At 39.5% G+C, this 22,771-nt stretch overlaps 1 protein-coding gene across 2 annotated transcripts in view; it reads right to left on the bottom strand.

Moving 5' to 3' along the window:
* negr1 (neuronal growth regulator 1) overlaps positions 1 to 22,771 on the bottom strand; it is a 343,600-nt gene that overhangs the window by 130,131 nt on the left and 190,698 nt on the right. For both annotated transcript variants that reach the window (XM_057841144.1, XM_057841143.1), the window contains exon 4: positions 5,764 to 5,895. In XM_057841144.1, coding sequence (XP_057697127.1) covers positions 5,764 to 5,895 — 132 coding nt within the window. The remainder of the gene's footprint in view (positions 1 to 5,763; positions 5,896 to 22,771) is intronic.

Raw genomic sequence — 22,771 nt, 5'->3', positions numbered from 1 at the left:
AAAAAACACAACGGTTGGTAACAAGAAACTGACCTGTTAATTCAGTGACAAACACAAAACATTATAAATAACAAACAGAAATGGCACAGTCAGTCAGTAAAACGTGCAAATAATATTGTAAACTGTCTTAAAAAAGCAAAACACACAAACAACCTCAGTGGAAAATCACACAAACCCCCCAAGATATTAGATGATTTTAATGTTAGTTACAATAATTGTATAAAAAGCCTCTCAGGTTTAAATAAACAACTCTTTCAGTATCAAGTTAACATTGTAAAACAGTAAATAAAATACTGAAGTACCCATTCTGTATCAACAGCTTTAAACTACATTCAATTCATTTAATTTTGCAAATCAACTGTTAAAGTTGTTAAAATTGCTCCCGTTATTCCATAATTTCCCTTCTGTCTACTTTCGACATGTGAAAGTTTTAAAACTGTTTTGAAGATAGATTCAAGTCAAGATTTTGCCGATTTAGGAATATTTTAGATAAAGAGTTAATTAGGTTCGCTTGGAAGGTTCACAACAGCCTACTAGGGAAGTCTTCTGCTTTAAGATGGCGGCTGTTTACCAATGCATCTAGTTTTCAATACTTCAATGTTGCTAACACAGTCAAGTCTGTCGTTTTGCATCTAGTTCTATATACATATGATATCTATTATCTCCAGTAAAACGATGTTGACGTAGTTTATAGCGGCTGTCAGCAGCAGTCAGGTATTCTTGTGTTTTTTATCCAGCGGCATGAGTTGAGGTAAAGCCGTGAGTTGAGGATTTGTAACCCGGTGGTTAACAAGTGACAAAGTTTACCTTGTATCACTTTACGTTGTCTGATTATAACGTGTTTATTTATTGGACCAGTGCATCAGAAGCTAGACTCGACTCACAGGAGACAGCGTGCACCCGGCAGAAGCAAATAAAACTCAAGACACAGATAATTGTGGGGTTTTTGTGTGTAATAAAAAAACAAAAATATTAAACTATTTACAATATGTACATTGAAAAGAAAAGTTAAATGCATGAAACAAATGCTCAATTTATCAAAAAAACTGTTACTTTACATCCCCTAACTTTACTAAGTGCACTTAGTGTTTTCCCTTCAACGTCTTATTCCAGTCCCAAAACGCTATGTGAGCTCACATGTAAATCACTGTTGAGTATTATGTAAAGTTCCTACCAGATTCCCAGCTCAAACAAAAAAAAGTGTCCAGTTCAGGTTCGAAAATTGGGTTAGCTCGCCACCGGTCCCTCCTTCGACAACCACTCCTGTGGCTCGACAGGTCGAGAGCGGAAAAAAAAAAAAGGGAAAAAAAAAAAAAAAAAAAAAGCTTCACAAGCGATCTCCCACGATGTCCTCAATGAAAGGCGACTCCCGCATAAAAGACCCGGCCTAAACAGGCCAAGCTAGTATTAACATCATGCTTCAAATTCATCTTTTTGCTTCTTAACATGTCATATAAAACACTCACCAGAACAAGGTGATGAGGGCACGTAGCTAACGGTTGTTAGCCAACCCGCGCTGTCACAAACTGTCTTCCTAACAGCCAGTTTGCGATGACGACGTAGCAAACATTAAATTAACATTAATATTCATACATTTGTTTCATAACATGTCATATAAAACACTCACCAGAACAAGGTGATGGCGGCACGCAGTTAACGGTTGGCCAAACCGCGCTGTCACGAGCTGCCCTCCTAACGGCCGATTGTGGCGATGACGCAGCAAAAATTAAATTAACAGTAATATGACCCCACTAAATTAGTGGCGATTCAATCGATTTTACTTACAATCCCAATGACGCACAAAGACTGTAGTTGAATCCGTTTTTTTTTTCCCGCGGTATGTTTGTAACTGTCAGACAAACCAAAGAAGCTGCGTCTTCACTAGCTCGCGATGAGGAAGTAAAAGAGAGAGAGAAGACCGGTTCGCTCCTGTCATCCTACCAATGGCCTAGAACCTGCTCGCTCATTGGTTAAGGGAGAGAAATATCGCAACTTTCCATTGGCTTGTAGGTCGTTGCCTTTTAAAAAGTAATTAAATCAAACGATTATTTTTTTTTTAAATAACCTATTTTTTCCTCACTAATTCTATATCAACTTTCGTTTGAGTTGATATTTTTCTTATTATAATTTCTGGCTCACTAAATTTCCATATGAATCATGTTCAGTGTTCTCTATCATAGTAACGTGGGTTACACATTGGCATTACCCGGGTCTATGACAAGCATTATGTTTACTTTCGGGACGCAATGTGGTCAGTTTCTCATTGCGTCCCGAAGACCGCGCTGTGTATTAGTTCTGCTTTACTTGACATATTTCAACAATCGGAATTTGGATGTTTGTGAATCGTTCTCAAATCTTCCACGGCCGAATCGCTCAAGGATGTAATGACGGCTGGGCATGTTGTACCGTGGTTCTAAGTGTTGGATGGTGCGTCTTTACTCACGAGAGATAATGGCTCGTCATCCAGAATGAATTCTTTGGCAATGACTCTTGTTATTCCCTGGGCTTTGGGACTGTCGAGTGCCAGTTTGTCATGCATAGCAAACGTTTCTGCCAGTGTTAATTGCGTAGGACCTTTCTTTTTGTCTTCAGTTTTCTTAACATACTCCTCATATTATTTGTGGTGGTATTTCGCTAAATGCTTGATTAGGTTGGTTTTATTAAAACTTCTTACAGCTTTACCACCACACTTGACTTTATTGTGGCATATGTTGCACTCTGCCTCTTCGTCTTTGTCGTCCTTTAAGGTGAAATGATCCCACACAGCTGACATTTTTACCGATAAAGTCTCTCGGTAAATTGGGAGACGGTAATGTAGTTTGTTGAAGGTGTGCTGTAAAATGCGGACTGGATTTTAGGGAAACCGAAGCAAAAACTTGAATGGATTATGTAAATCGGTGCGCTGGACAACCCGGACTGGACTTTCAAAAAAACTGGATCGGAAGTTGTGTTGGCCGATCCGATACCGATGCGCATTTTTTTGCCCATATCGGCGTTCGATCCGATCCAAATATCGGATCGGGACATCTTTAGTTAACACTATTGTCCATAATAGCAAACTTGTTGCAATTTTGTTCATATTAGAAATTGTTCTTATTTGTTGCAGGCGCTGGATCCACAAAAACAGAGGTCAGAAGGGGAACAATTTTTCCCAGCCAATGGAAGAAAAAGCTTAGTACAATATTGACATCTTTTGAATACTTATGCTTTACTTGACTGCGTATACCTATGGATTAATAAATGTTTAAAATTCTATTGGTTCTAAAATATATTTACCGTGTTGGCCTGAATATAAGACGGCCCTGATTATAAGACGACCCCCTCTTTTTCAAGACAGATGTTTGAAAAAAGACTTTTTGAACACTAAATTAATTTTTACACAGAAAATAATTACAGTACATCTGAAAAAATGTATTTAATACAATAATAGCAATAATAATATATTTGAGAGAAAAAAACATGTTATTTTGCCTTATTCAAATCTTAATATCTGAACATTTAAATATGTAAACTAAAGTGCAATCACATTCGTAAATGGATAGCTTCTGGTTTTTCAAATGTAAATAAACCAATCTATTGTGATAAAACAACAAAATTGCAATAATTGCATTAACCATCAAAGTGAAGTCTAACTGTAACTGTAGTCTTGAAACAAATCTAAATAAGGAAAAACGTTGCAATAAAATATTGTAAACTGGTTAAACTTGAGAGTAGCTGAGATCTGTCATGACAGAACATCACTTCAATGATATCTGGCACCATCTAGCGTCGTGAATGGGTATAATGTCTAGATGACAAATATAAGACGACCCCCACTTTTTCAGTGTTATTTTAATGCAAAATACACCGTCTTATATTCGGGCCAATACGGTATATTATGGTTGTTTAAACTGCCTTTCATAATGAAAATGGTTAGAAAAAAAAATTGGGTTGAAAAAAATTGGGACTGTTCATTATTTATTTGATTTTATTTTTTTACTTTAATATGAAAATAATTTGAATAAGCGTTCAGAAATGTTTTTTAAATTAATAATAGCAAACCCAAAAAGTAATCGCTAGTCTAGTGAGAAAAAATTAAATAAATAAAAAATCGACTAATTATAAAGATAGTCAACAGGTTAGTCAGGAGAAAAATAATCATTTGGGACAGCCTTAGTAATTGCTCATCCACTACAATAGGTGGCACTCTTGTCGCAATGGCTTTTAGACTTTTATTACACAAGGCAATTTAAAAAAAAAATGCCTTTTATAATCTTAGTGCTTTTAAAACAGAAAAAACAAAAAGTGTATCACCTCAAAAAGCTGCTTACAAAATCAGTTATGGATATCGGCATTCTGCAGAATTTTTTTTTTTTTTTTTTAGATATCGGTATCGGCCTTTGAAAACCCCATATCGATCGACCTGTACTCTGAATTAATTGCCAGTCAGTCAAAGGGCACATACAAAGATGGACAACCATTCACATTACCATTCACATTGCAAAGACAGGCGAATGCACCACTACACCATACATGACTCTCCAAGTACCAGTCTTTTCCAATAATCACAAAACAATGATAAATGGAAACTCAATTGGCTAATTTACAAATCAGTAAAAACAAAAAAATCCAGAGTCTTGACAATTTTCCACTATGTTGGAAATCAATAAAAAAGAATGAGCAATTGCTCAGTGACAGCAACGCTCTGATGATCTGTCAGCACTTGATGACACAGGGCAGGAAACACTGTCTTAACACTTGAGGAACGACAGCTTACTCCCACTCAAAGTATGACCCTGGTGCTCAAGGAGTGTTGAGTTTGTCTGACAGTTTCCCTCATCATTTCACTCATTCTAAATGGAGAAGTCATACATTTGTCGCTTGAGAAAGTTTCACCAGACAACAACACACCGTAATAAAAACTGAAAATCATAGTATAATGGTGCTTTAACAAATTTGCATCCTTGAACCAGTCTCTCAGCAGAGGTATACATAACTGGCATATAAAATCAAAATTCGTAATTGAAGAATTTTATAACATGTTGATTTTATGTGAGTTAATTGTGCAACCTCCGCCAAAATAAAGAAACAGAAAAAAACCCTCTATGTAATAACATTTTAAAAAACATTTGGTGTTCTAATCGCAATCCCTTCATTAACAATAAATCACCAATCATCAGTCATGTGTAGCTAATGTTGACTTGGTTCATTGCATGTTACATAAAGACGACAACTTGACTCAAGGAGAGCAGGGATTAGTAAAGTGAAGGAGGAGTTTTAAAACAGTTTTGGTAGAAAGGAGATTCTGCACAGGGTAGTATGAGGAAGCCCAAAAGAATAAGAGTAGAAGCATTTTAAAAAAGAAACACAGTGGTATCACCCCCTCTCACAATTCTTAGTTGCGCTTTTTCTGTGACCACAGCAGCTTAAGCCCGGTATCATTCATTAATGTCAAGGCTCCTCATTACTGTCTCCTCACACTTTTGGAAGACTCATTAACTGCATAATGGAATAGCGCTTGGAACAGTCAGACCGTCCCTTAGTGTGAATTAATCACCTATATGCACAGACAAAAAGGGACTCCTCACATTAAATATTAAGAAACGTTCAGCATTCCACTTCTTCTGCAACTTTTGGAAGGTGCAGTTTCTGGAGGTGCATCATCAGGGACATGACACTGCTATCATCTAAAGTTGCACCTGTATCTTATGAAGCTGGACGGCTAGTGTGAAGATTCAAAAAATGAAGATAGGGTGAAGGAATATAAAATGAATGTATACTTACAGTTGACTGTGACTTTTACTGTTTTGGTGTCAGGAGAGGCAATGTCATTTAAAGCACTGCATTCATAGTCTCCAGCCTGGTCCCTTGTGATGCCAGTGATGTTAAGATATTCACCGCTGTCATATTTCCTGGCTGTGGAAAAAGAAGTGAAGGCGCTTACTGCAAAGACCTGATATACACATGCACATGCACAGCAAACTCAGTATGTAGTATAGCTATCATCTTACAGTTACCCATGGTTTATGTGAACAAGTCTTGAGAAGCAATTCAATAAAGTGTTGTAATAAACTCTTAGTGACCTTCCTTTCGTCATAAAATAGCAGCAGATAAGCAATGCACTCATGCACTTGCATAGATGTTGTGGTTGGAAATTAAATGTTGACATCTCCTCTAATTTGCTCATGATTAACTCAACACCAGAAAATGCATTTAGAGCTTCCTCCTGCACCAAGGACAAAGAGCGAGCCTGTCAATGCTATAGCCAACAATGTTAGATGGACAAAACACCATGATATGAAGGCACAAAAAGGATTGGGATGCACACTACCACAAAATATTTTGTGCTTCTACATTGCCAGTGTAGTAAAAATCTCAAACACAAACTAATGATCCCTCTTTTAATCCGCAATCCTTCAAAGGCTGGACGGAGTCTTAAGGAAAGTAGACTGCACCCTTGACAGGTTACCAGTCAGTTAGCTCTGAGCTCATTAACATCATTAGTTTTCACTGATGCGGCCAATTTTGAGTCATTGTCTAGGCCAGGGGTGGGCAAACTATTCCACAAAGGGCCGCAGTGGGTGCAGGTTTCCGTTCCAACCCATCAAGGGGAAACCTTTTCACCAATATGGTGACTTGCAAGCGGAATCAGTTGATCGCAGTCAGGTGCTTGTTGTTTCTACAGAAATCTCATTGGTTAAAATTTCTGTGCTGGATCAGTTGGAACAAAGAATAGGACCCACTACTGCCTTTGAGGACCGGTTTGCCCACCCCTGGTCTAGTCACACAGTAAAAGAGGTGCCTGTGCATTGACAGCTTGTTACAACAGATCCACTAAAATTCGTCATCTGTCGTTTTGTTATCATTTACTGTTATTTTCTGTCATGCTAGTATGTTTAGAAGTATTTTTCTGTGTTTTAGCAGTGACATTCTTATGCAGAGAATATCAGTGCTGGTTTTGCTATTGATATACTGTATGTGCCTGTAAATTGACATCCTGTTTACAACAGCTTCTTTCTTTTCAATTTCCACCAAAGCAGTGATATATACAGTGGTATCTCGACATACGATTGCTTCGACACACGATCTTTTGGAAATCCTACGTAAAATTTGACTCGCCATTTATTTCCAAATCCGACGACATGCTCGAAATACGATGATTTATGACAATGCCACAGTTTCTTTGTTTCCACGCAAGACGGATGCACGGTGGATTTTCTTGTGAGAGAAATCAACATGGGTTTCAAAAATATTAGTGCAGGTGGTGAAAAAAGGTGAAGCTTATTAAGGAGCATTGAAATGAAGATGGAAATGATCAAAAAATATGAGCATGGGGTGCATATCCGTAAACTGGCTCAACAATACAGCCGTAGACGGTCTATGATCTCTACGGTCCTCCTCCGTTCGCTCCGTTTGCTACATTATTATAGGTATTATTATTATTACTATTATTATATTATCACTCATTTTTTTATTTATAATGCATATGTTTTGCTCTGTGGAACTGCTATTTGCAATAGTACCAGCACTATTTATTAAGGATTTAGTGTTGGTTTCCGGGCTGTGGAACGCATTAATGGAATTATAATGTATTGTTATGGGAAAATTCTGCTTGACATACCACCGTTTCGACTTACAAACAAGGTCCTGGAACAAATTACCTTCTTATGTCGAGCTACCACTGTGTTTGTGTGTGTACATATATATTTTAAGGGTGTAACGGTACATGTATTTGTATTGAACCGTTTCGGTATGTGGTCCTCGGTTCGGTACGGGGGCGTACCGAACGAGTTTCTGAGGTAATGTAAAGTGCTGTCAAATGTAGCGCGTTAACGGGCGGTAATTAATTTTTAAAATTAATTACATTAAAATATTTGACGCATTTAACGCAAGCTTCCGCATGATTCCCATAATCCCACTGTTACGTCCCACGGACGGCTGCTAAGGGCGTAACATAAAACGAGCAGGCACACAAGTTGCAAGTGGACACAAATTTATTCACACAAGTCGAACTCGCAATGAAAAAAATATACAAAATGCGGAAGAAGCTGGCTTCAGCGTAAGCCCAGGCCAAAACAACAAACAAAATGAAACTACACTTGAACCCCATCCGCTAAGTAAACCCTGATCGTAAAAAAGAAAAAACAATACAGCCACTACCCTGGCTTCTACACTAAACAAAACGGGTTGAACGAAAACGGCAGTTTACCTCTACTGCTGCGGTGCTCTTATTTACAGTGGTGAACAAAAACGATCCAATAACGAATGAACACAAAATACCTCACCGAAAAAGCGGGAATGTAACAAAATAGCGATCAAATGCACATGTGAATGAATGGCGAGCAAACAGCTGGTGAGGAGGTACGCGGCACGTATGCTGTCAAATGCGAATTTGCGAACTCTTGAGTGTTGACTGTAAAATGACGAGCGGTCAGATGACTTTTGTTAACGCTGCCTTTATTTGGTTAACAAGACTCAGGCACAATACAACACACACGCGGGTATGCAAGCTCAAACAACGGCCTAATAGTATTACCCAGAGCCGTATTACCGTGTATCGGATTAGCTGCCGTAAAGCAAGTGTCGTTATTGCCACAAATGTAAACAAAGCGCTGCATAATGGATACATGTCAGACAGCGGCTAGTTCGGGTGGCCCGTCAGCGGCGGTGACGTCGTCTGCCCGTCCGGCGTCAATCAGAGTACGCCACGTTGGGAGGGGAGGCAGCCAGCTGGCAGACGCGGCGATCAGATGACTGACAGTCTCAAAAAAGATAACAATTAAACGGCCAGGGCCGTCGCACCACTCAGAAGTGCAGTGAGCAGCGTGGGTAACGGTTAAATGTTAACATGGAAGATGGTTGGCCCTCTGGGTGGGGAATTCAAATTAAAAAAGAATATAGATGGAACAACTCTTCACTTCAGTGTTGGAACTGTTCAGTTTTGCACATCAGACATTTATTTTAAAGAAAAAGTCTTAGCCAAAGTTATTTTTATTTTGTTTTTCAAAATATCTATATTTCAGAATATTGTATTTTCTATTTTTGAGCAGAATTCTAGCTTTGCATAGGCTAATTTTCCTATTGTTGAAAAAAAAAAAAAATTATATATATATATTTTCATCTCATTGCAACAAATCATTTTTAAATGTTCAGCCTGCACTAGGGACTAACTTTAAGAAAAAAAAAAACAAACTCCCACAATGGTAAAATCACATAATGTGAAGGTAACTCTGAAAACAGGGATTAAAGCAGAGTAGTCCTATTGGGTAATCCATTAAATGTGTTTCAGAATATGGATCAGGTGAGCATGATGTCAAAGATGGCATCACAGCCTGATGAATGGGGAGTGCTTTACCCTTACTTGAGCCAACTGCTGGCTATTGCGTTGACAGTGCCTATCTCAACAGTGAACTGTGAGAGAGATTTATCTGCAATGAAAAAACAGAGTACGTCTTTTGGTCAACTGTAAAATGTACAGACCTGTAAAATGTAAGTTAGAGATGCATGTTTGTCTTCTTTCCTAGATCTATTTTTTTAAATTATTGTGTAGTTGATAACAGACCTGAGGAACAGGCCACAGGAGGATCATCTGGCAAATTGCCTCACATTGACCATTGACTAAACCGAGTAGAGGTTTGTGTACGTCGCCATCTAGTGGTTGACAACCAGCACCAGTCAATGTAAACAGTAACGTTAGCTGGTGTTGGCTGTTTGCTTCAGGCGTCAAACCTCAGCAAATGCGTTCAAGGTATTTCTGGTTGTTTTGCTCGGATTAGTCAATACGAGCTATAGCTGATTTCCCCTATGAAAGAGTCCTCAAACATACAGTATATTTTTTTAAGCCCGAAAAATCAAGTGTTCCCAGGCAGGATGCAAACTTTGCAAATAGATCTTTGTTATGATTCTTCTTGGATATAAAAATTGTTGTTTAAAAAAAAATATATATTTGTCATGATATGAAACAATTTCGCCACGGCACGACATGGTGGGGCTGTCAAACCCGATGCAGCCCACCACCACCACCACCACAGCTTCAAAAAATCCTATGGGAAACCCTGAAAGATCATTTGATTTTAGCATACCCATTATTCATAATCTGGCATATTATTTATTTATTATTATAACTATTGTGATGTAAAAATTAATATTATTTATTTTAGTAGAGTATGCTTTATTTTATATCTTATAAATAAAACATATTTATAGTTCTGGTTGTTGTTTAAGTACTCTTAACCAATGCTGAATGAAGATTTAATTTAAAACGGAAAAATATGACACAGGATCGGCATAGTGGAAGACAGGTTAGCACGTTTGCTTCACCGTTCTGAGATTGTTAGTTCAATCCTGGTTCCGGCCTCCTGTGTGGAGTTTTTATGTTCTCCCCGTGCCTGGGTGGGTTTTTCCAAAAAACATGCATGGTCGGCTGGTTGAACACTCCATGTTGTCCCTCGGTGTAAGTGTGAGCATGAATTGTTGTTTGTCTCTATGTGCCCTGCTGGCAACCAGTTCAGGGTATACTCTGCCTGTTGTTAGCTGGGATAGGCACCAGCATCCCGCGATGAATCAATCAAATAACACAGAATAAACAACGAAAGTTGACAAACTATTTTAATGTTGTCAACAACGAACCATCACGAATCCTGAATTAATCAGCAGAAAATTGTGGCATTGAATACAATAGCTAGCGACAACCATTTCACAGCCAACAATAACAAGAATCTGCGCAGCAAAACAGTCGTCTCAAATACAATACAAAAAAATCCTTTTCTCAGACTGCAAATGTTTCAAGTGTTTTCTGAATAATATTATCATATCATTTATTTGGTTAACATTATGAACCATGTCAAATCTTTTAATTATTGCTTCTGTTATATTTTATATTGTCATCATCGTTCATACTGTAGCAGTAGACGACATTCATGCAGGAGACAGCAGTTGCATGATATTACTGTCAAAATGGGGGGTTTTGTCAGTCCAAAACGGCTCAAATGCTGGTATTAGCTAATACTCCTCGGTGTTTAGCTATATATATACTCTGGTGTAGATAAAGAAATAGGATGGTTAGCCATGAAATGAGTCACTCCCAGGCACTAACATAAAGCAGCCAGTTACAGCAGCTCCGATTCACTTTCCCTCTAGTTTATGATATTTCATCTACAAACGCGAGGAGGTACTGCCTTTTTGCCCCCCTAAAATATTTACTGCCATTGGTATTTTCTGCTCAATTGTATCCATGTACAGCACTTTGATGTAGTTGCAGTTGTTGCTATTGTTTTTTTTTTTTTTTTTTTTGAATAAATTTGAGATGAGTTGAGATAAGAGAAGTAATTTGTGGTGTGCAGAGCTAGAAGAACCCTTGACTAAGGTCACCCCTGTGTAATATGAGCCAGAAATGGTTACGAGGACAGGACAAGGGCTAGGATGGGTCTCTGTCCGTTGGTGTTGTGGTGAGTGTGCTAATGACTTCTTTTGTAAATGTTGTCATAAGTGGGGTGGTTGGACAAGAGGCTATCCATTTGTGCTTTGTTTGCTATAAGTGACCCAATGGCACTATTTTCAGCATCCTACTTTTGCTAGGTTTTTGAAGCGTCAGAGAACACCAAATGTTTCACAATTTTCCACATATATCAAAAGTAGGCTAAACTCTGCAATCTTTTGACTGTTCACGACAATACACCATGTACTATTAATTATTTGTTATTATTAGTATTATTTTCTTCCCCTTTTTTTTTACACAAAAGTGGCAGTTATCGTGACTATATTGCATTATTGTTTGAGTACTACAAGTTTACAAATCTACAACCAACAGAGTAAGTCAAATTCCATTTATTCTTCTGTGATCTGTTCTTTCAGATTCAGTCTGCGTTGTGTTAGCACAAAAGCTAGCATCGATTTTGAAATCCAGTCCAAACCACAGAACAACAGACTGACTTTCTATGAGGCTATGTCTCTGCACAAAATAGATTATTTATTTAACGGAGCATGGAGCAACTTGCTGCTTTTATGAACCAAAGCCACAATAAAAAAAAAAAAAAAACAAAAAAAAAAATAAATAAATAAATAAAAACAAAACAACGGGGAAAAAAAAACAATTCCACAGTGTGCACATGTGCGATAGTCCCATCCTTCGCATGTGCACATTGTGATGGCAAATTCAAACGATATATCTGCAGGCCTAGCTTGTGAGATAATGCTCGGCGTAGCAAAGACAGCCAGCCGCCAACAGCCGAAAGGTCCTTCCTTGGTCATTGGCTGACAGTGGATTTGTACAGTAAACAACAGGAGTCAGGCCTGGCCTTATTTTTCCCCATTTTGAACCTTATAAATATAGTTAGTATTTTTTAAAATGTATTCAGTTTTGGTGGGCTTTTTAACAATAACTGCTTCCGTCAACGAAAGGACTAATCGATTAATGTTGACTAACACCAGAGTGTCTCTTCAAGAACAAGTTCAGGTCATCCACTAATTACAACAGATACATTAATTCTAATTGTAGAATAGTGAGTTGTACTATATTCAAAAGGAAACTCGGTCTTAAAGACTTGTAGGCTCTTATAAGCTACAAATGTTCTCTTTTACTAAAACATGTTATTAGAAACACATGTATATTATTGCCATTGTTTTAAAAAATTATAATATTTAGTTCATGTTTTGACCTCCAGAGGGCCTCATGTTTTACGCGCACAATGCACGCTGGGGGTGACGACGAAGTAGGGATGGACTGGGAGAATAGCTGTGCTAGCTAGCAAGCGGAGCTAGTATGACAATTGGCATTATTTTGTCACATTTTTCTGCTGGTCAGATTGTTTTGTTACAGAGCTGTAGGATAAATTCCCAACGTTGTATCTGCATCCAATTCCAGCTCATCAGCAGTGTCGTATTATGGGTTTATTGAATACAGTCGGTTTTGAATAGAACGTTGGCTTTATTCACGACCAGCAACTCGGCAACCAGCCGGACATATTTGTCAAGCATACGCATATATCCACACGACATCCGGTACAGCACTTCCTGTTACATGTCAAAATAAAAAGCATGGTAGTTTATACCACATCTCCCTTTCTGTAAAGTGGAAACATAAATTACACCTGTAACATTGCAATTTCTAGAATAATCGGTATTCTCTTTCAAGGACTCATACATGCACAATAACTCAAAATATTGCATTTTCAGGTTTCACAATGTAGAATATCAAAATAATTTCTTCAATCTTTCAGGAAGCAAATAATGTAAACAGCATTTAACACTTGAATCAAACAATCAATCTCAAACCTTTTTCTTATCATAAGTCCAGTCTTTGAGGTTTTCTCACCTCTCTCCCACTCCTCGTAATGTATCCGCCTGCACGTGTGGGTGTCACAGGAGAGTGTGACGTGGGTGTCTGTGGAATCGATGACTTCGGGCATCCTGGGGAAGTCACTGTAAACTCACGCTGTTGAGGTGGTGTGCTCGGGCTCGACGTGCGAGGTGGTCGCGCCGGAGTCTCTGAAAAAGGAACAAGATGGTGCCTGTTTCTTCTAATGGTGCCGGTAGGACCATCCACAATGTAAGAACGTGGAGTTGAATGAGAAGAAACCACTGTTCCTCTGGATCTTGCATCTGTAATCCAGACTTGTTGACCTGGGATGAGTTTACTCAAATGTCTCACACGATGTCTGCTGTTAAATCTTTTCGAGTCCTTGTCTCTCTTCTCCCTTTCTTTAGCAGCGACGATGATGCCGTCTGGAAGTTCAGGGGATAGAAGAGATGGATGCTGTGGCACTGGTGTGCGTAGTCTTCTGCCCATCAGAAGCTGAGCTGGACTGAAACCATTCACTAGCGGTGTAGCTCTGTATGCCAACAGCGCTAAATATGGATCCTCGGCCTTTTTGAGCATATTTTTCACAGTCTGTACATGACGCTCAGCCTCACCGTTGCTCTGCGGGAAACCAGGGCTGCTGGTTGTATGAGTGAACCCGTAAGCTTTCGCGAAGTTCTTGAACTCCTGACTGGTGTACTGAGGGCCATTGTCACTGAAAAAAAATTCTGACACGCCATGCCTGGCAAAAATTGATTTAAGATGAACAATAACATCCTGGGAACGTGTGGGACTTAGTTTGGCAATCTCAACAAATCTTGAGTAATAGTCCACAACTAACAGGAAACAGTCACGTTCAAATGTAAATAGATCAGAACCTACTTTCTGCCAAGGTCTCTCAGGTAGCTCGCCGGACATCAGTGGTTCAACAGAGTTAACACGTTCTTTGATGCAAATGTTGCAGTTTTTGATCAGTTCATTTAATTGGCTGCTTATGCCTGGCCACCAAACTGTTTCTTTGGCCCGCTCTCTGCATCTGGTCACTCCTTGATGTCCCTCGTGTAGAGCGTTGAGGACTGAGTTGCGCATTGCTGTGGGAATAACCAGTCTGGAACCTCTGAGCAAAATTCCATCATGAACAGTGAGTAAAGCTTTGTCAGGCCAATAAGCTTTTGCGGGACCTGTGAGTTTGCTGCGGTCAGGCCATTTATTCTGACAGAAATACATTATTTCCGAGCACGCGCTGTCTTCTTGCAGTTGCTTTCTCAGTTTTTCCATGTACAATGAACTGGTGGGCATGTTATTGATGACCTCATCAATGTAGATGTTTGTGTCTTCCATTAAATCTTTGTCAGTCTGTGTTATATTGACGTTTTGACTCACCGGTGAGCGTGAAAGATGGTCGGCCGTGAACAGGGATTTGCCAGGTGTGTGTGAGATGGTGTAGCAGTACCTCATTAGTCTGAGTCGGAACCGCTGGATTCTGGGAGGAAGCTCGGTGAGTGCCTGATGAGAAAGCAGGCTGATGAGTGGCTTGTGGTCGGTTTCCATAGCGAAATGTCTCCCGACAAGGAAGTCTCGGAAACGCTCACACCCCCATGTCAATCCTAAGGCCTCCTTCTCCACCTGGGCGTACCTTTGTTCTGTCTCTGTCAGTGAACGAGATGCATAAGCGACAGGTTTCCACTGCATCTGCTCTTTCTGCAGGAGGACTGCCCCCAAACCAAATGAAGAGGCGTCTGCCGACAATGTCAGCTCTTTGTTAGGGTCGTAAAGAGTCAAAACTGGTGGTGATGTGAGGTCAGTTTTAAGCTGATCAAACGCTTTTTGCTGTGCACACCCCCAGGCCCACTGATTTTTCTTTGACAGAAGATCCCTCAATGGCTTGTCTTTTTCCGCAAGGCCAGGAATGTATTTCCCCAGTTGATTTAGCATCCCGAGGAAACTGCGCACCTCACCAATATTATTTGGCTCTCTCATGGCCATGACAGCTTTGACTTTGTCTGGGTCTGGCTGTACTCCATCAGCTGACAAAATGTGACCAAGGAACTTTACCTCACCTCTGCTCAGCTCACACTTGTCCATGTTAAGAGTGACTCCTGCTTGTTGGAGCTTGTGGAGAACAGAGTGAAGCCTGTTGTCGTGCTCTTGCTGGTCTTTTCCCCAAACAAGGACGTCGTCCATGTGACACACCACTCCTTGAAGACCCTCGATGATCATTGACATGCGCCGCTGGAAATGTTCTGGGGCTGACGCTATGCCAAAGGGCAATCTGTTGAAGTAGAAGCGACCAAAGGGAGTGATAAACGTGGTGTACAAGGATGACTCGGGAGATAATGGAATCTGCCAAAATCCCCGGTTGGCGTCCAACTTAGTGAAGACTTTTGCTCCTGCTAGGGAACCAATTGTTTGCTCTACTGAAGGCAGAATATATCGTTCCCTACAAACTGCTTCGTTGAGACGAGTGAAATCAACACATATGCGCACTGAGCCATTTTTTGTAGGCACAGGAACCATACCTGAACACCAGTCAGTCGGTTCTTCTACTCTTGTTATGACCTCTTTTTCCTCCATTCTTTTGAGCTCCTCTTTGACTTTATGTAGAAGAGGAATCGGGACTCGCCTTGGTGTAGACAAGGAGTATGGAGTTACCTCAGCTCTGAGCTTGATTGTGTATGGCCGCTGCATCATTCCTTGCCCTTGACACAATTTTGGGTAAGCCACTTCCATTTTTGACTTGTCTATGCTGTCAGCTCTGTAGACTAGCTTGAGCTTAACACTTGCAGGTCTGCTTAATAAAGCTACATTCAAGTCATTGACGACATAGACGTCTTCTTCAATCACATGCTTGCCTTTACAAAGTGACTCTTTGTATTTGCCTAACACTGATAAAGGCATACGACCTGGGCCAAATAATGGTCTGTCGGGTTTGGCTAGCTGTGTGGCGCCATCTGTGATGGTGTGGTAGATTTGTGCAGGGATAACTGAGACATCAGCTCCAGTGTCTATTTTGAACCGGATTTTATGGTTTCTAACAGTCAAATCAGCAAACCACGGTTCTAATCCTGCATCCACTGAGCCCAAAAATAAAGGAGTGTCTTCACAACTTTCACTTTCAATAGCATGCACTTTTTTTGTTGACTTACACACTTTACTATAGTGGCCTCTCTTTGCACATGTGTGGCACGTGACATCTCTGGCTGGGCACTGTGCTTTGGCATGTCCAGGGGACTTTCCACATCTATAGCATGTGTGGTGATCAGATGATGATTGTTGGTTGACGGATGTGTGCTTTGGGTGGTTAGGAGACTTTGGTGCAAAAGGCTTTTTATATTTTCCTTTTGTTACTACATCAATGTCCATCCTACCTCCTCCTCTGAGGTCAGTTTGCTGTCTCTTGATCACTTCGGACTGACGAGCCATGTTGACCGCTTTTTCCAAAGTTAGATCTTTATCCAACTGCATCCTTTCGGCGAGACTTGTGTCTTTTAGCCCCACCACAATCCGATCTCTGATTAGTTCGTCGTGGAGTGCGCCGTATTTACAGTTTTCAGCCAAGGCATACAACGCTGTGATGAACATATCCACTGTTTCATTTGGTTGCTGCATTCTTTGGTTGAATCTCGCCCTCTCATATATCACGTTCTTTCTGGGCACAAAGTACGTTTCAAAGGTGGCTTTCACTGAGTTGTATTGCTGCCGTTGCGCGTCGGTTAAATCTTGCCCGCGCAAAATGTCGTCCGCTTCGTCGCCCATACAGTATATCAGAGTGTTCACTTGATTTGCCTCTGTACTCATATGGAGGTTACTGGCCAGCCTAAATCTCTCAAACCTGCGAATCCATCGTTCCCAATCCTGAGGTTTTGAAAAGTCGAACGCTTCAGGTGGTTGAATGGAAAACGTAGCACTTGGAGGAACGTTAGCATTAGCTTGTAGCTGGGGAAGTTGCTGCTGCCGTGCTGCAGGTGCAGCCGCGCCGTCGCCACTTTCAAACATCGCGACTCGCGTGTAAAAGTCACCTTCCAGCTTCTATGTGTTCTTTTCACCGCTGCCCAACTTCTGACACCATGTCGTATTATGGGTTTATTGAATACAGTCGGTTTTGAATAGAACGTTGGCTTTATTCACGACCAGCAACTCGGCAACCAGCCGGACATATTTGTCAAGCATACGCATATATCCACACGACATCCGGTACAGCACTTCCTGTTACATGTCAAAATAAAAAGCATGGTAGTTTATACCACAAGCAGTGTCTTTGAACCGATCCTAGGCGGCTTGCCGAGATATTGACTTGCTGCCATTTGACAGTTTGTATTCTTGACCCCTTCATTGCGAGTTGGGATCTTTGCCTTGGTTTTTTCGTTTGTCTGCCACCTTGGTTTTTGGAATCCTCTACCATGTGCAGGTATTTGAGTGTATTATTTGTTTTCGCCTTGCTTTTGCAGCCTCAGGCCGGTTTTCCTGTTTTGTTTTTTCAATTAGTTTTTTTTTATTTTTTTTATCCCGACCTGCTGTCACTGACCCTTTTTTTGTCTCCTTTTTCGCGGTCACGTATTTTTTTTGTGTGTTCAATAAACCCTTGTAAGCAATCCCTTGTTGTCTGCTTTGTGATCAAGCCTCTCTTCCTCATTCACGGACCGTTTGTTGCATTTCATCTGAGAACTTGAGTGGTCTTGAATGCTCCGTTATTGCAGCGCCAGTGTGGAGTGGAATAAAAAGAGAAGCACATTTGCTCACAAGTGTCTCACGTGCTTTAAGTACAAATAAAGTACACGACAGTCCTGTTATATCTCAATGAGCAAAATAGGGCGTCTCTTGGGCAGAAAATGATATGAATAGCCAGCAATTAAACTAAGTTTAATGTGTCCGTGTCACTTATTCACTGCCATGCAAGCTTTGGGAGCAACATCTGATAAGTCTGATAAATCTGAGAACACCAGCAGGATGATCATCAATCTGGGCAGAGCTTTTACGTGACAAAAATAAGGTAAGACGTTGTTAGACGTCATTTGACGTCTCAGTAGAGGCAAACTGCATCAACATTTTCTTGTGCTGTGATGCACGGGGTATCTGCAAAATAATCAAACTGCTGTGTTTCACTGTATACCCTCATCATATGTAAAACCCACAATAGCACTGAATGCTAATGATGGCCATAATATTATTGGAATAAGTTGGATCACACAATAGTTTACCATGAAGACCTGCAAACATTTTTTTGACATGAAACAGTGCTGTCACTAGCAAACTTGACACATGAACACTACCGGTCTAGTGCTATTCTCATCTCATCCCGTCTATCCTCTTTATTTTGCTTTTGCTGCTCGTTTTGTGAAATATCGACAGAGCTGTCCTACTCATTAATGCTCCGCGCGGGTTCAAATTGCTGACAGTGTTCAATAAAGTCCACTTACTATTACAAATGGGGTGCCGCAGGGGTCTGTCCTTGGACCACTCCTTTTTACGATATACATTAATAATATTATTCTTCCTAATCAATATTGTAATGTCCACTTTTTTGCTGATGATTTCATTCTATATGCTCCCGGTTCTTCCCCAGCTCTAGCGCTGACTCATTTACAGATTGCTTTTCATTCTTTACAAATATCTCTTCATAACCACAGATTAGTTTTAAAATCTGAAAAATCTAAATACAGTTGTGGTCAAAAGTTTACATACACTTGTGAAAAACATAATGTCATGCCTCTCTTGAGTTTCCAGTTATTTCTACAACTCTGATTTTTCTCTGATAGGGGGATTGGAACAGATACTTCTTTGTCACAAAAAAAAAAAAACATTCATAAAGTTTGGTTCTTTTATGACTTTATTATGGGTGAACAGAAAAAAAGTGATCAAATCTGCTGGGTCAAAAATATACATTCAGCAGCGCTAATATTTGGTAACATGTCCACTTCAATTAAGCACTTTTGGTAGCCATCCACAAGCTTCTGGCAAGCTTTTGGTTGAATCTTTGACCACTCCTCTTGACAGAATTGGTGCAGTTCAGTTAAATGTGATGGCTTTCTGACATGGACTTGTTTCTTCAGCATTGTCCACAAGTTCTCAATGGGGTTTAAGTCAGGACTTTGGGAAAGCCATTGGAAAACCTTAATTCTAGCCTGATTTACCCATTCCATTACCACTTTTGATGTGTGCTTGGGGTCATTGTCCTGTTGGAACACCCAACTGCGCCCAAGACCCAATCTTCAGGCTGATGACGTTAGGTTATCTTGAAGAATTTGAAGGTAATCCTCCTTCTTCATTATCCCATTTACTCTCTGTAAAGAACCAGTTCCATTGGCAGCAAAACAGCCCCACAGCATAATACTACCACCACCGTGCTTGACGGTAGGCATGGTGTACTTGGGGTTAAAGGCCTCACCTTTTCTCCTCCAAACATATTGCTGGGCATTGTGGCCAAACAGCTCGATTTTTGTTTCGTCTGACCACAGAACTTTCCTCCAGAAGGTCTTATCTTTGTCCATGTGATCAGCAGAAAACTTCAGTCGAGCCTTAAGGTGCCGCTTTTGGAGCAAGGGCTTCCTTCTTGCACGGCAGCCTCTCAGTCCATAGAGATGCAAAACACGCTTGACTGTGGACACTGACACCTGTGTTCCAGCAGCTTCTAATTCTTGGCAGATCTGCTTTTTGGTGATTCTCGGTTGAATCTTCACCCTCCTGACCAATTTTCTCTCAGCAGCAGGTGATAGCTTGCATTTTCTTCCTGATCGTGGCAGTGACAAAACAGTGCCATGCACTTTATACTTACAAACAATTGTTTGCACTGTTGCTCTTGGGACCTGCAGCTGCTTTGAAATGGCTCCAAGTGACTTTCCTGACTTGTTCAAGTCAATGATTGTTCAAGTCAATAATCACTCACAAGAAATTGCTAATTTGTGTTGCTGTATGTATATTTTTGACCCAGCAGATTTGATCACTTTTTCTGTTAACCCATAATAAAGTCATAAAAGAACCAGACTTCATGAATGTTTTTTGTGAAAAAGAAGTATCTGTTCCAATCACTCTATCGGAGAAAAATCAGAGTTGTACAAATAACTGGAAACTCAAGAGAGCCATGACATTATGTTCTTCACAAGTGTATGTAAACTTTTGACCACAACTGTACATTGTTTTCTCCACTTCCACCATTACTGACAATAATCAAACCAGAATCAAATCCCTAACTGGTACCCAAATTACTCTCACTGACTCATACAAATACTTAAGAATTTGGACTGACAGTAATTTATCATTCAAAACCCATATTCATCATCTAATCCGTAAACTTAAATTCAAACTTAGCTTCCTGTCTAGAATCAAATGCTGTCTGTAAAATTCTAACCAAAAAAACATTGTGTTATCTTCTTTTATTTCTATTCTTGATTATGGGGACATCCTGTATTGTCATGCAGCTCCATCAACTCTTCATCAGTTAAACCCGGTCCATCACAGTGCACTACGTTTCATCAACAACGACAATCTCTGCACTCATAATTGTACCCTTTATCAAAACGTTGGATGGTCTTCACTACAGTCAAGAAGAAATATCCACCTCATGTTATTCATCTATAAGGCTTTACTGTGAAAACTTCCCTGCTACCTCACATCTCTCCTGTCATTCAAATCCAGTAACTACAAAACATGATCAACTAACTACTTAACCCTAAACATTCCACTCACATGCACTAATGTTGGCAGTACTGGCTTTAACTGTTATGCTCCTCTTAAGTGGAACGAATTGCAATCTACTCTTAGACTACAGTCAATCATTCATCTTGGTGATTTTTTTAAATCTCTTTTTTCTGATGTTTTTACTGATCATTGTAACTGTTTCTGTTAGTGTATTTTGTGTTGTCCGATATTTGTGAATGTTTCTTTGTGCTCAGGCCTCTCTTGTAAAAACATTTTAATCTCAATGAGACTGCCTCATAAAAGAAAGATTAAATAAAAATAAAATAAATTGGAAGGGCAGAACCGACAACATGCTTATGTAGTTAAATAGTAACACTGGAAGTTCAGCAGCGTGGCCCAGTGATGTCACCGCCCAGAGCGCATTGCATCGTCAACAACAATGATCACCTACTAGTACACTAATGCTACATATTTTATTAAAGCGAAAAGAGGGGTTTTAATATCAAATTATTACAACTCATACTAACATTTATATTTTAAGAACTACGTCTTTCCATCCCTGGTACCCTTTAATGCGTTGTGCTTACTTGATTCAAAAAATTATTTGATTCTATTGAGACCGCCTTAAGTTGACTTTGCGATCATGCCTAACAACCTGGATAATTTGTGGTGTGTTCAATTGACTGTAAAATACAGTATATATGACCTAAAACACAGACCATTTTTTAATGGTAGAAATATTGCTGTGTGATATTTATTAAATTTTGAATTGATTTTCTGAGACAGTTTTTTTCACTGAGCTTGGTGCCTTATTATCTGCTAAAATATGTGTTGCGTAATTTGAAACTAGAGGCACTATCAATAATTAGTTTTCCATTTCCATGCACAGTTGCCGTGGCAACAATGGAGTTCAAAGTCTCAGAGAAGACATTAGTGGCTAAACAATAAAAGCAAAAGAAAAAAACATGTCTAATTGGCTGATTCATAAACTCGTACTAGATGAGGCTAAAAAAATGCCCTGCTAATATGAAAGGGGCACAGGAAAGGGTATTAAAGAACTTTTTTTTAAATAACAAAGCAGAGTAATGACATAATTCACTGGTGTACGGTAAGTATGGATCTCTAAAAAAGTGATAGTGAAGCTCTTCACAAAACTGTAAACTTCTATTTTTCATGTGATTACCTATGCATTGGTCTTGCTACAAACTACAGATTTGGTTGCGAGAATTTAAGTTTTGGCAGAGACAAATGACTCAAATAGGTCTGATTAAGGCCAAAGCTAGTCTTGTCTTGCAAGCTTTGGGCATTCACACTAAAAGTCCCATAGATTCTACTGATTGTATGATGTCTGTATTTCCTCAAATTATGTCCTTTAAAACATGATGCAACAATTAATAGATGCTGTACCTGAAATAATTAAATCATCTTAATGTTAAACTTTTTTTATTCCTAGATTCTAATTATAGTCATAAAAGTGGCTTTTAGTGTAGTTGTGATATTTCAAAAAATATGCAGACTTCTTCAAATTCTAAAATTCTCAAAAGTATTTCCAAACAATCCAGTCAGCAAGGTGTTTTTTTCTAATTAGACAAAGACATACAGGTCCTTAGGGTAGTTAGGATACAGTGGGGCAAATAAGTATTTAGTCAACCACCAATTGTGCAAGTTATCCTACTTGAAAAGATTAGAGAGGCCTGAAATTGTCAACATGGGTAAACCTCAACCATGAGAGACAGAATGTGGAAAAAAAAAAAAAAAAAAAAAAAAAAAAAAAAACTGAAAATCACAGTTTGATTTTTAAAGAATTTATTTCCAAATTAGAGTGGAAAATAAGTATTTGGTCACCTACAAACGAGCAAG

Source organism: Corythoichthys intestinalis, chromosome 7 (assembly GCF_030265065.1).
Source record: "Corythoichthys intestinalis isolate RoL2023-P3 chromosome 7, ASM3026506v1, whole genome shotgun sequence".
Lineage (NCBI taxonomy): Eukaryota > Metazoa > Chordata > Actinopteri > Syngnathiformes > Syngnathidae > Corythoichthys > Corythoichthys intestinalis.
This window is presented reverse-complemented; position numbering and strand designations above follow the sequence as displayed.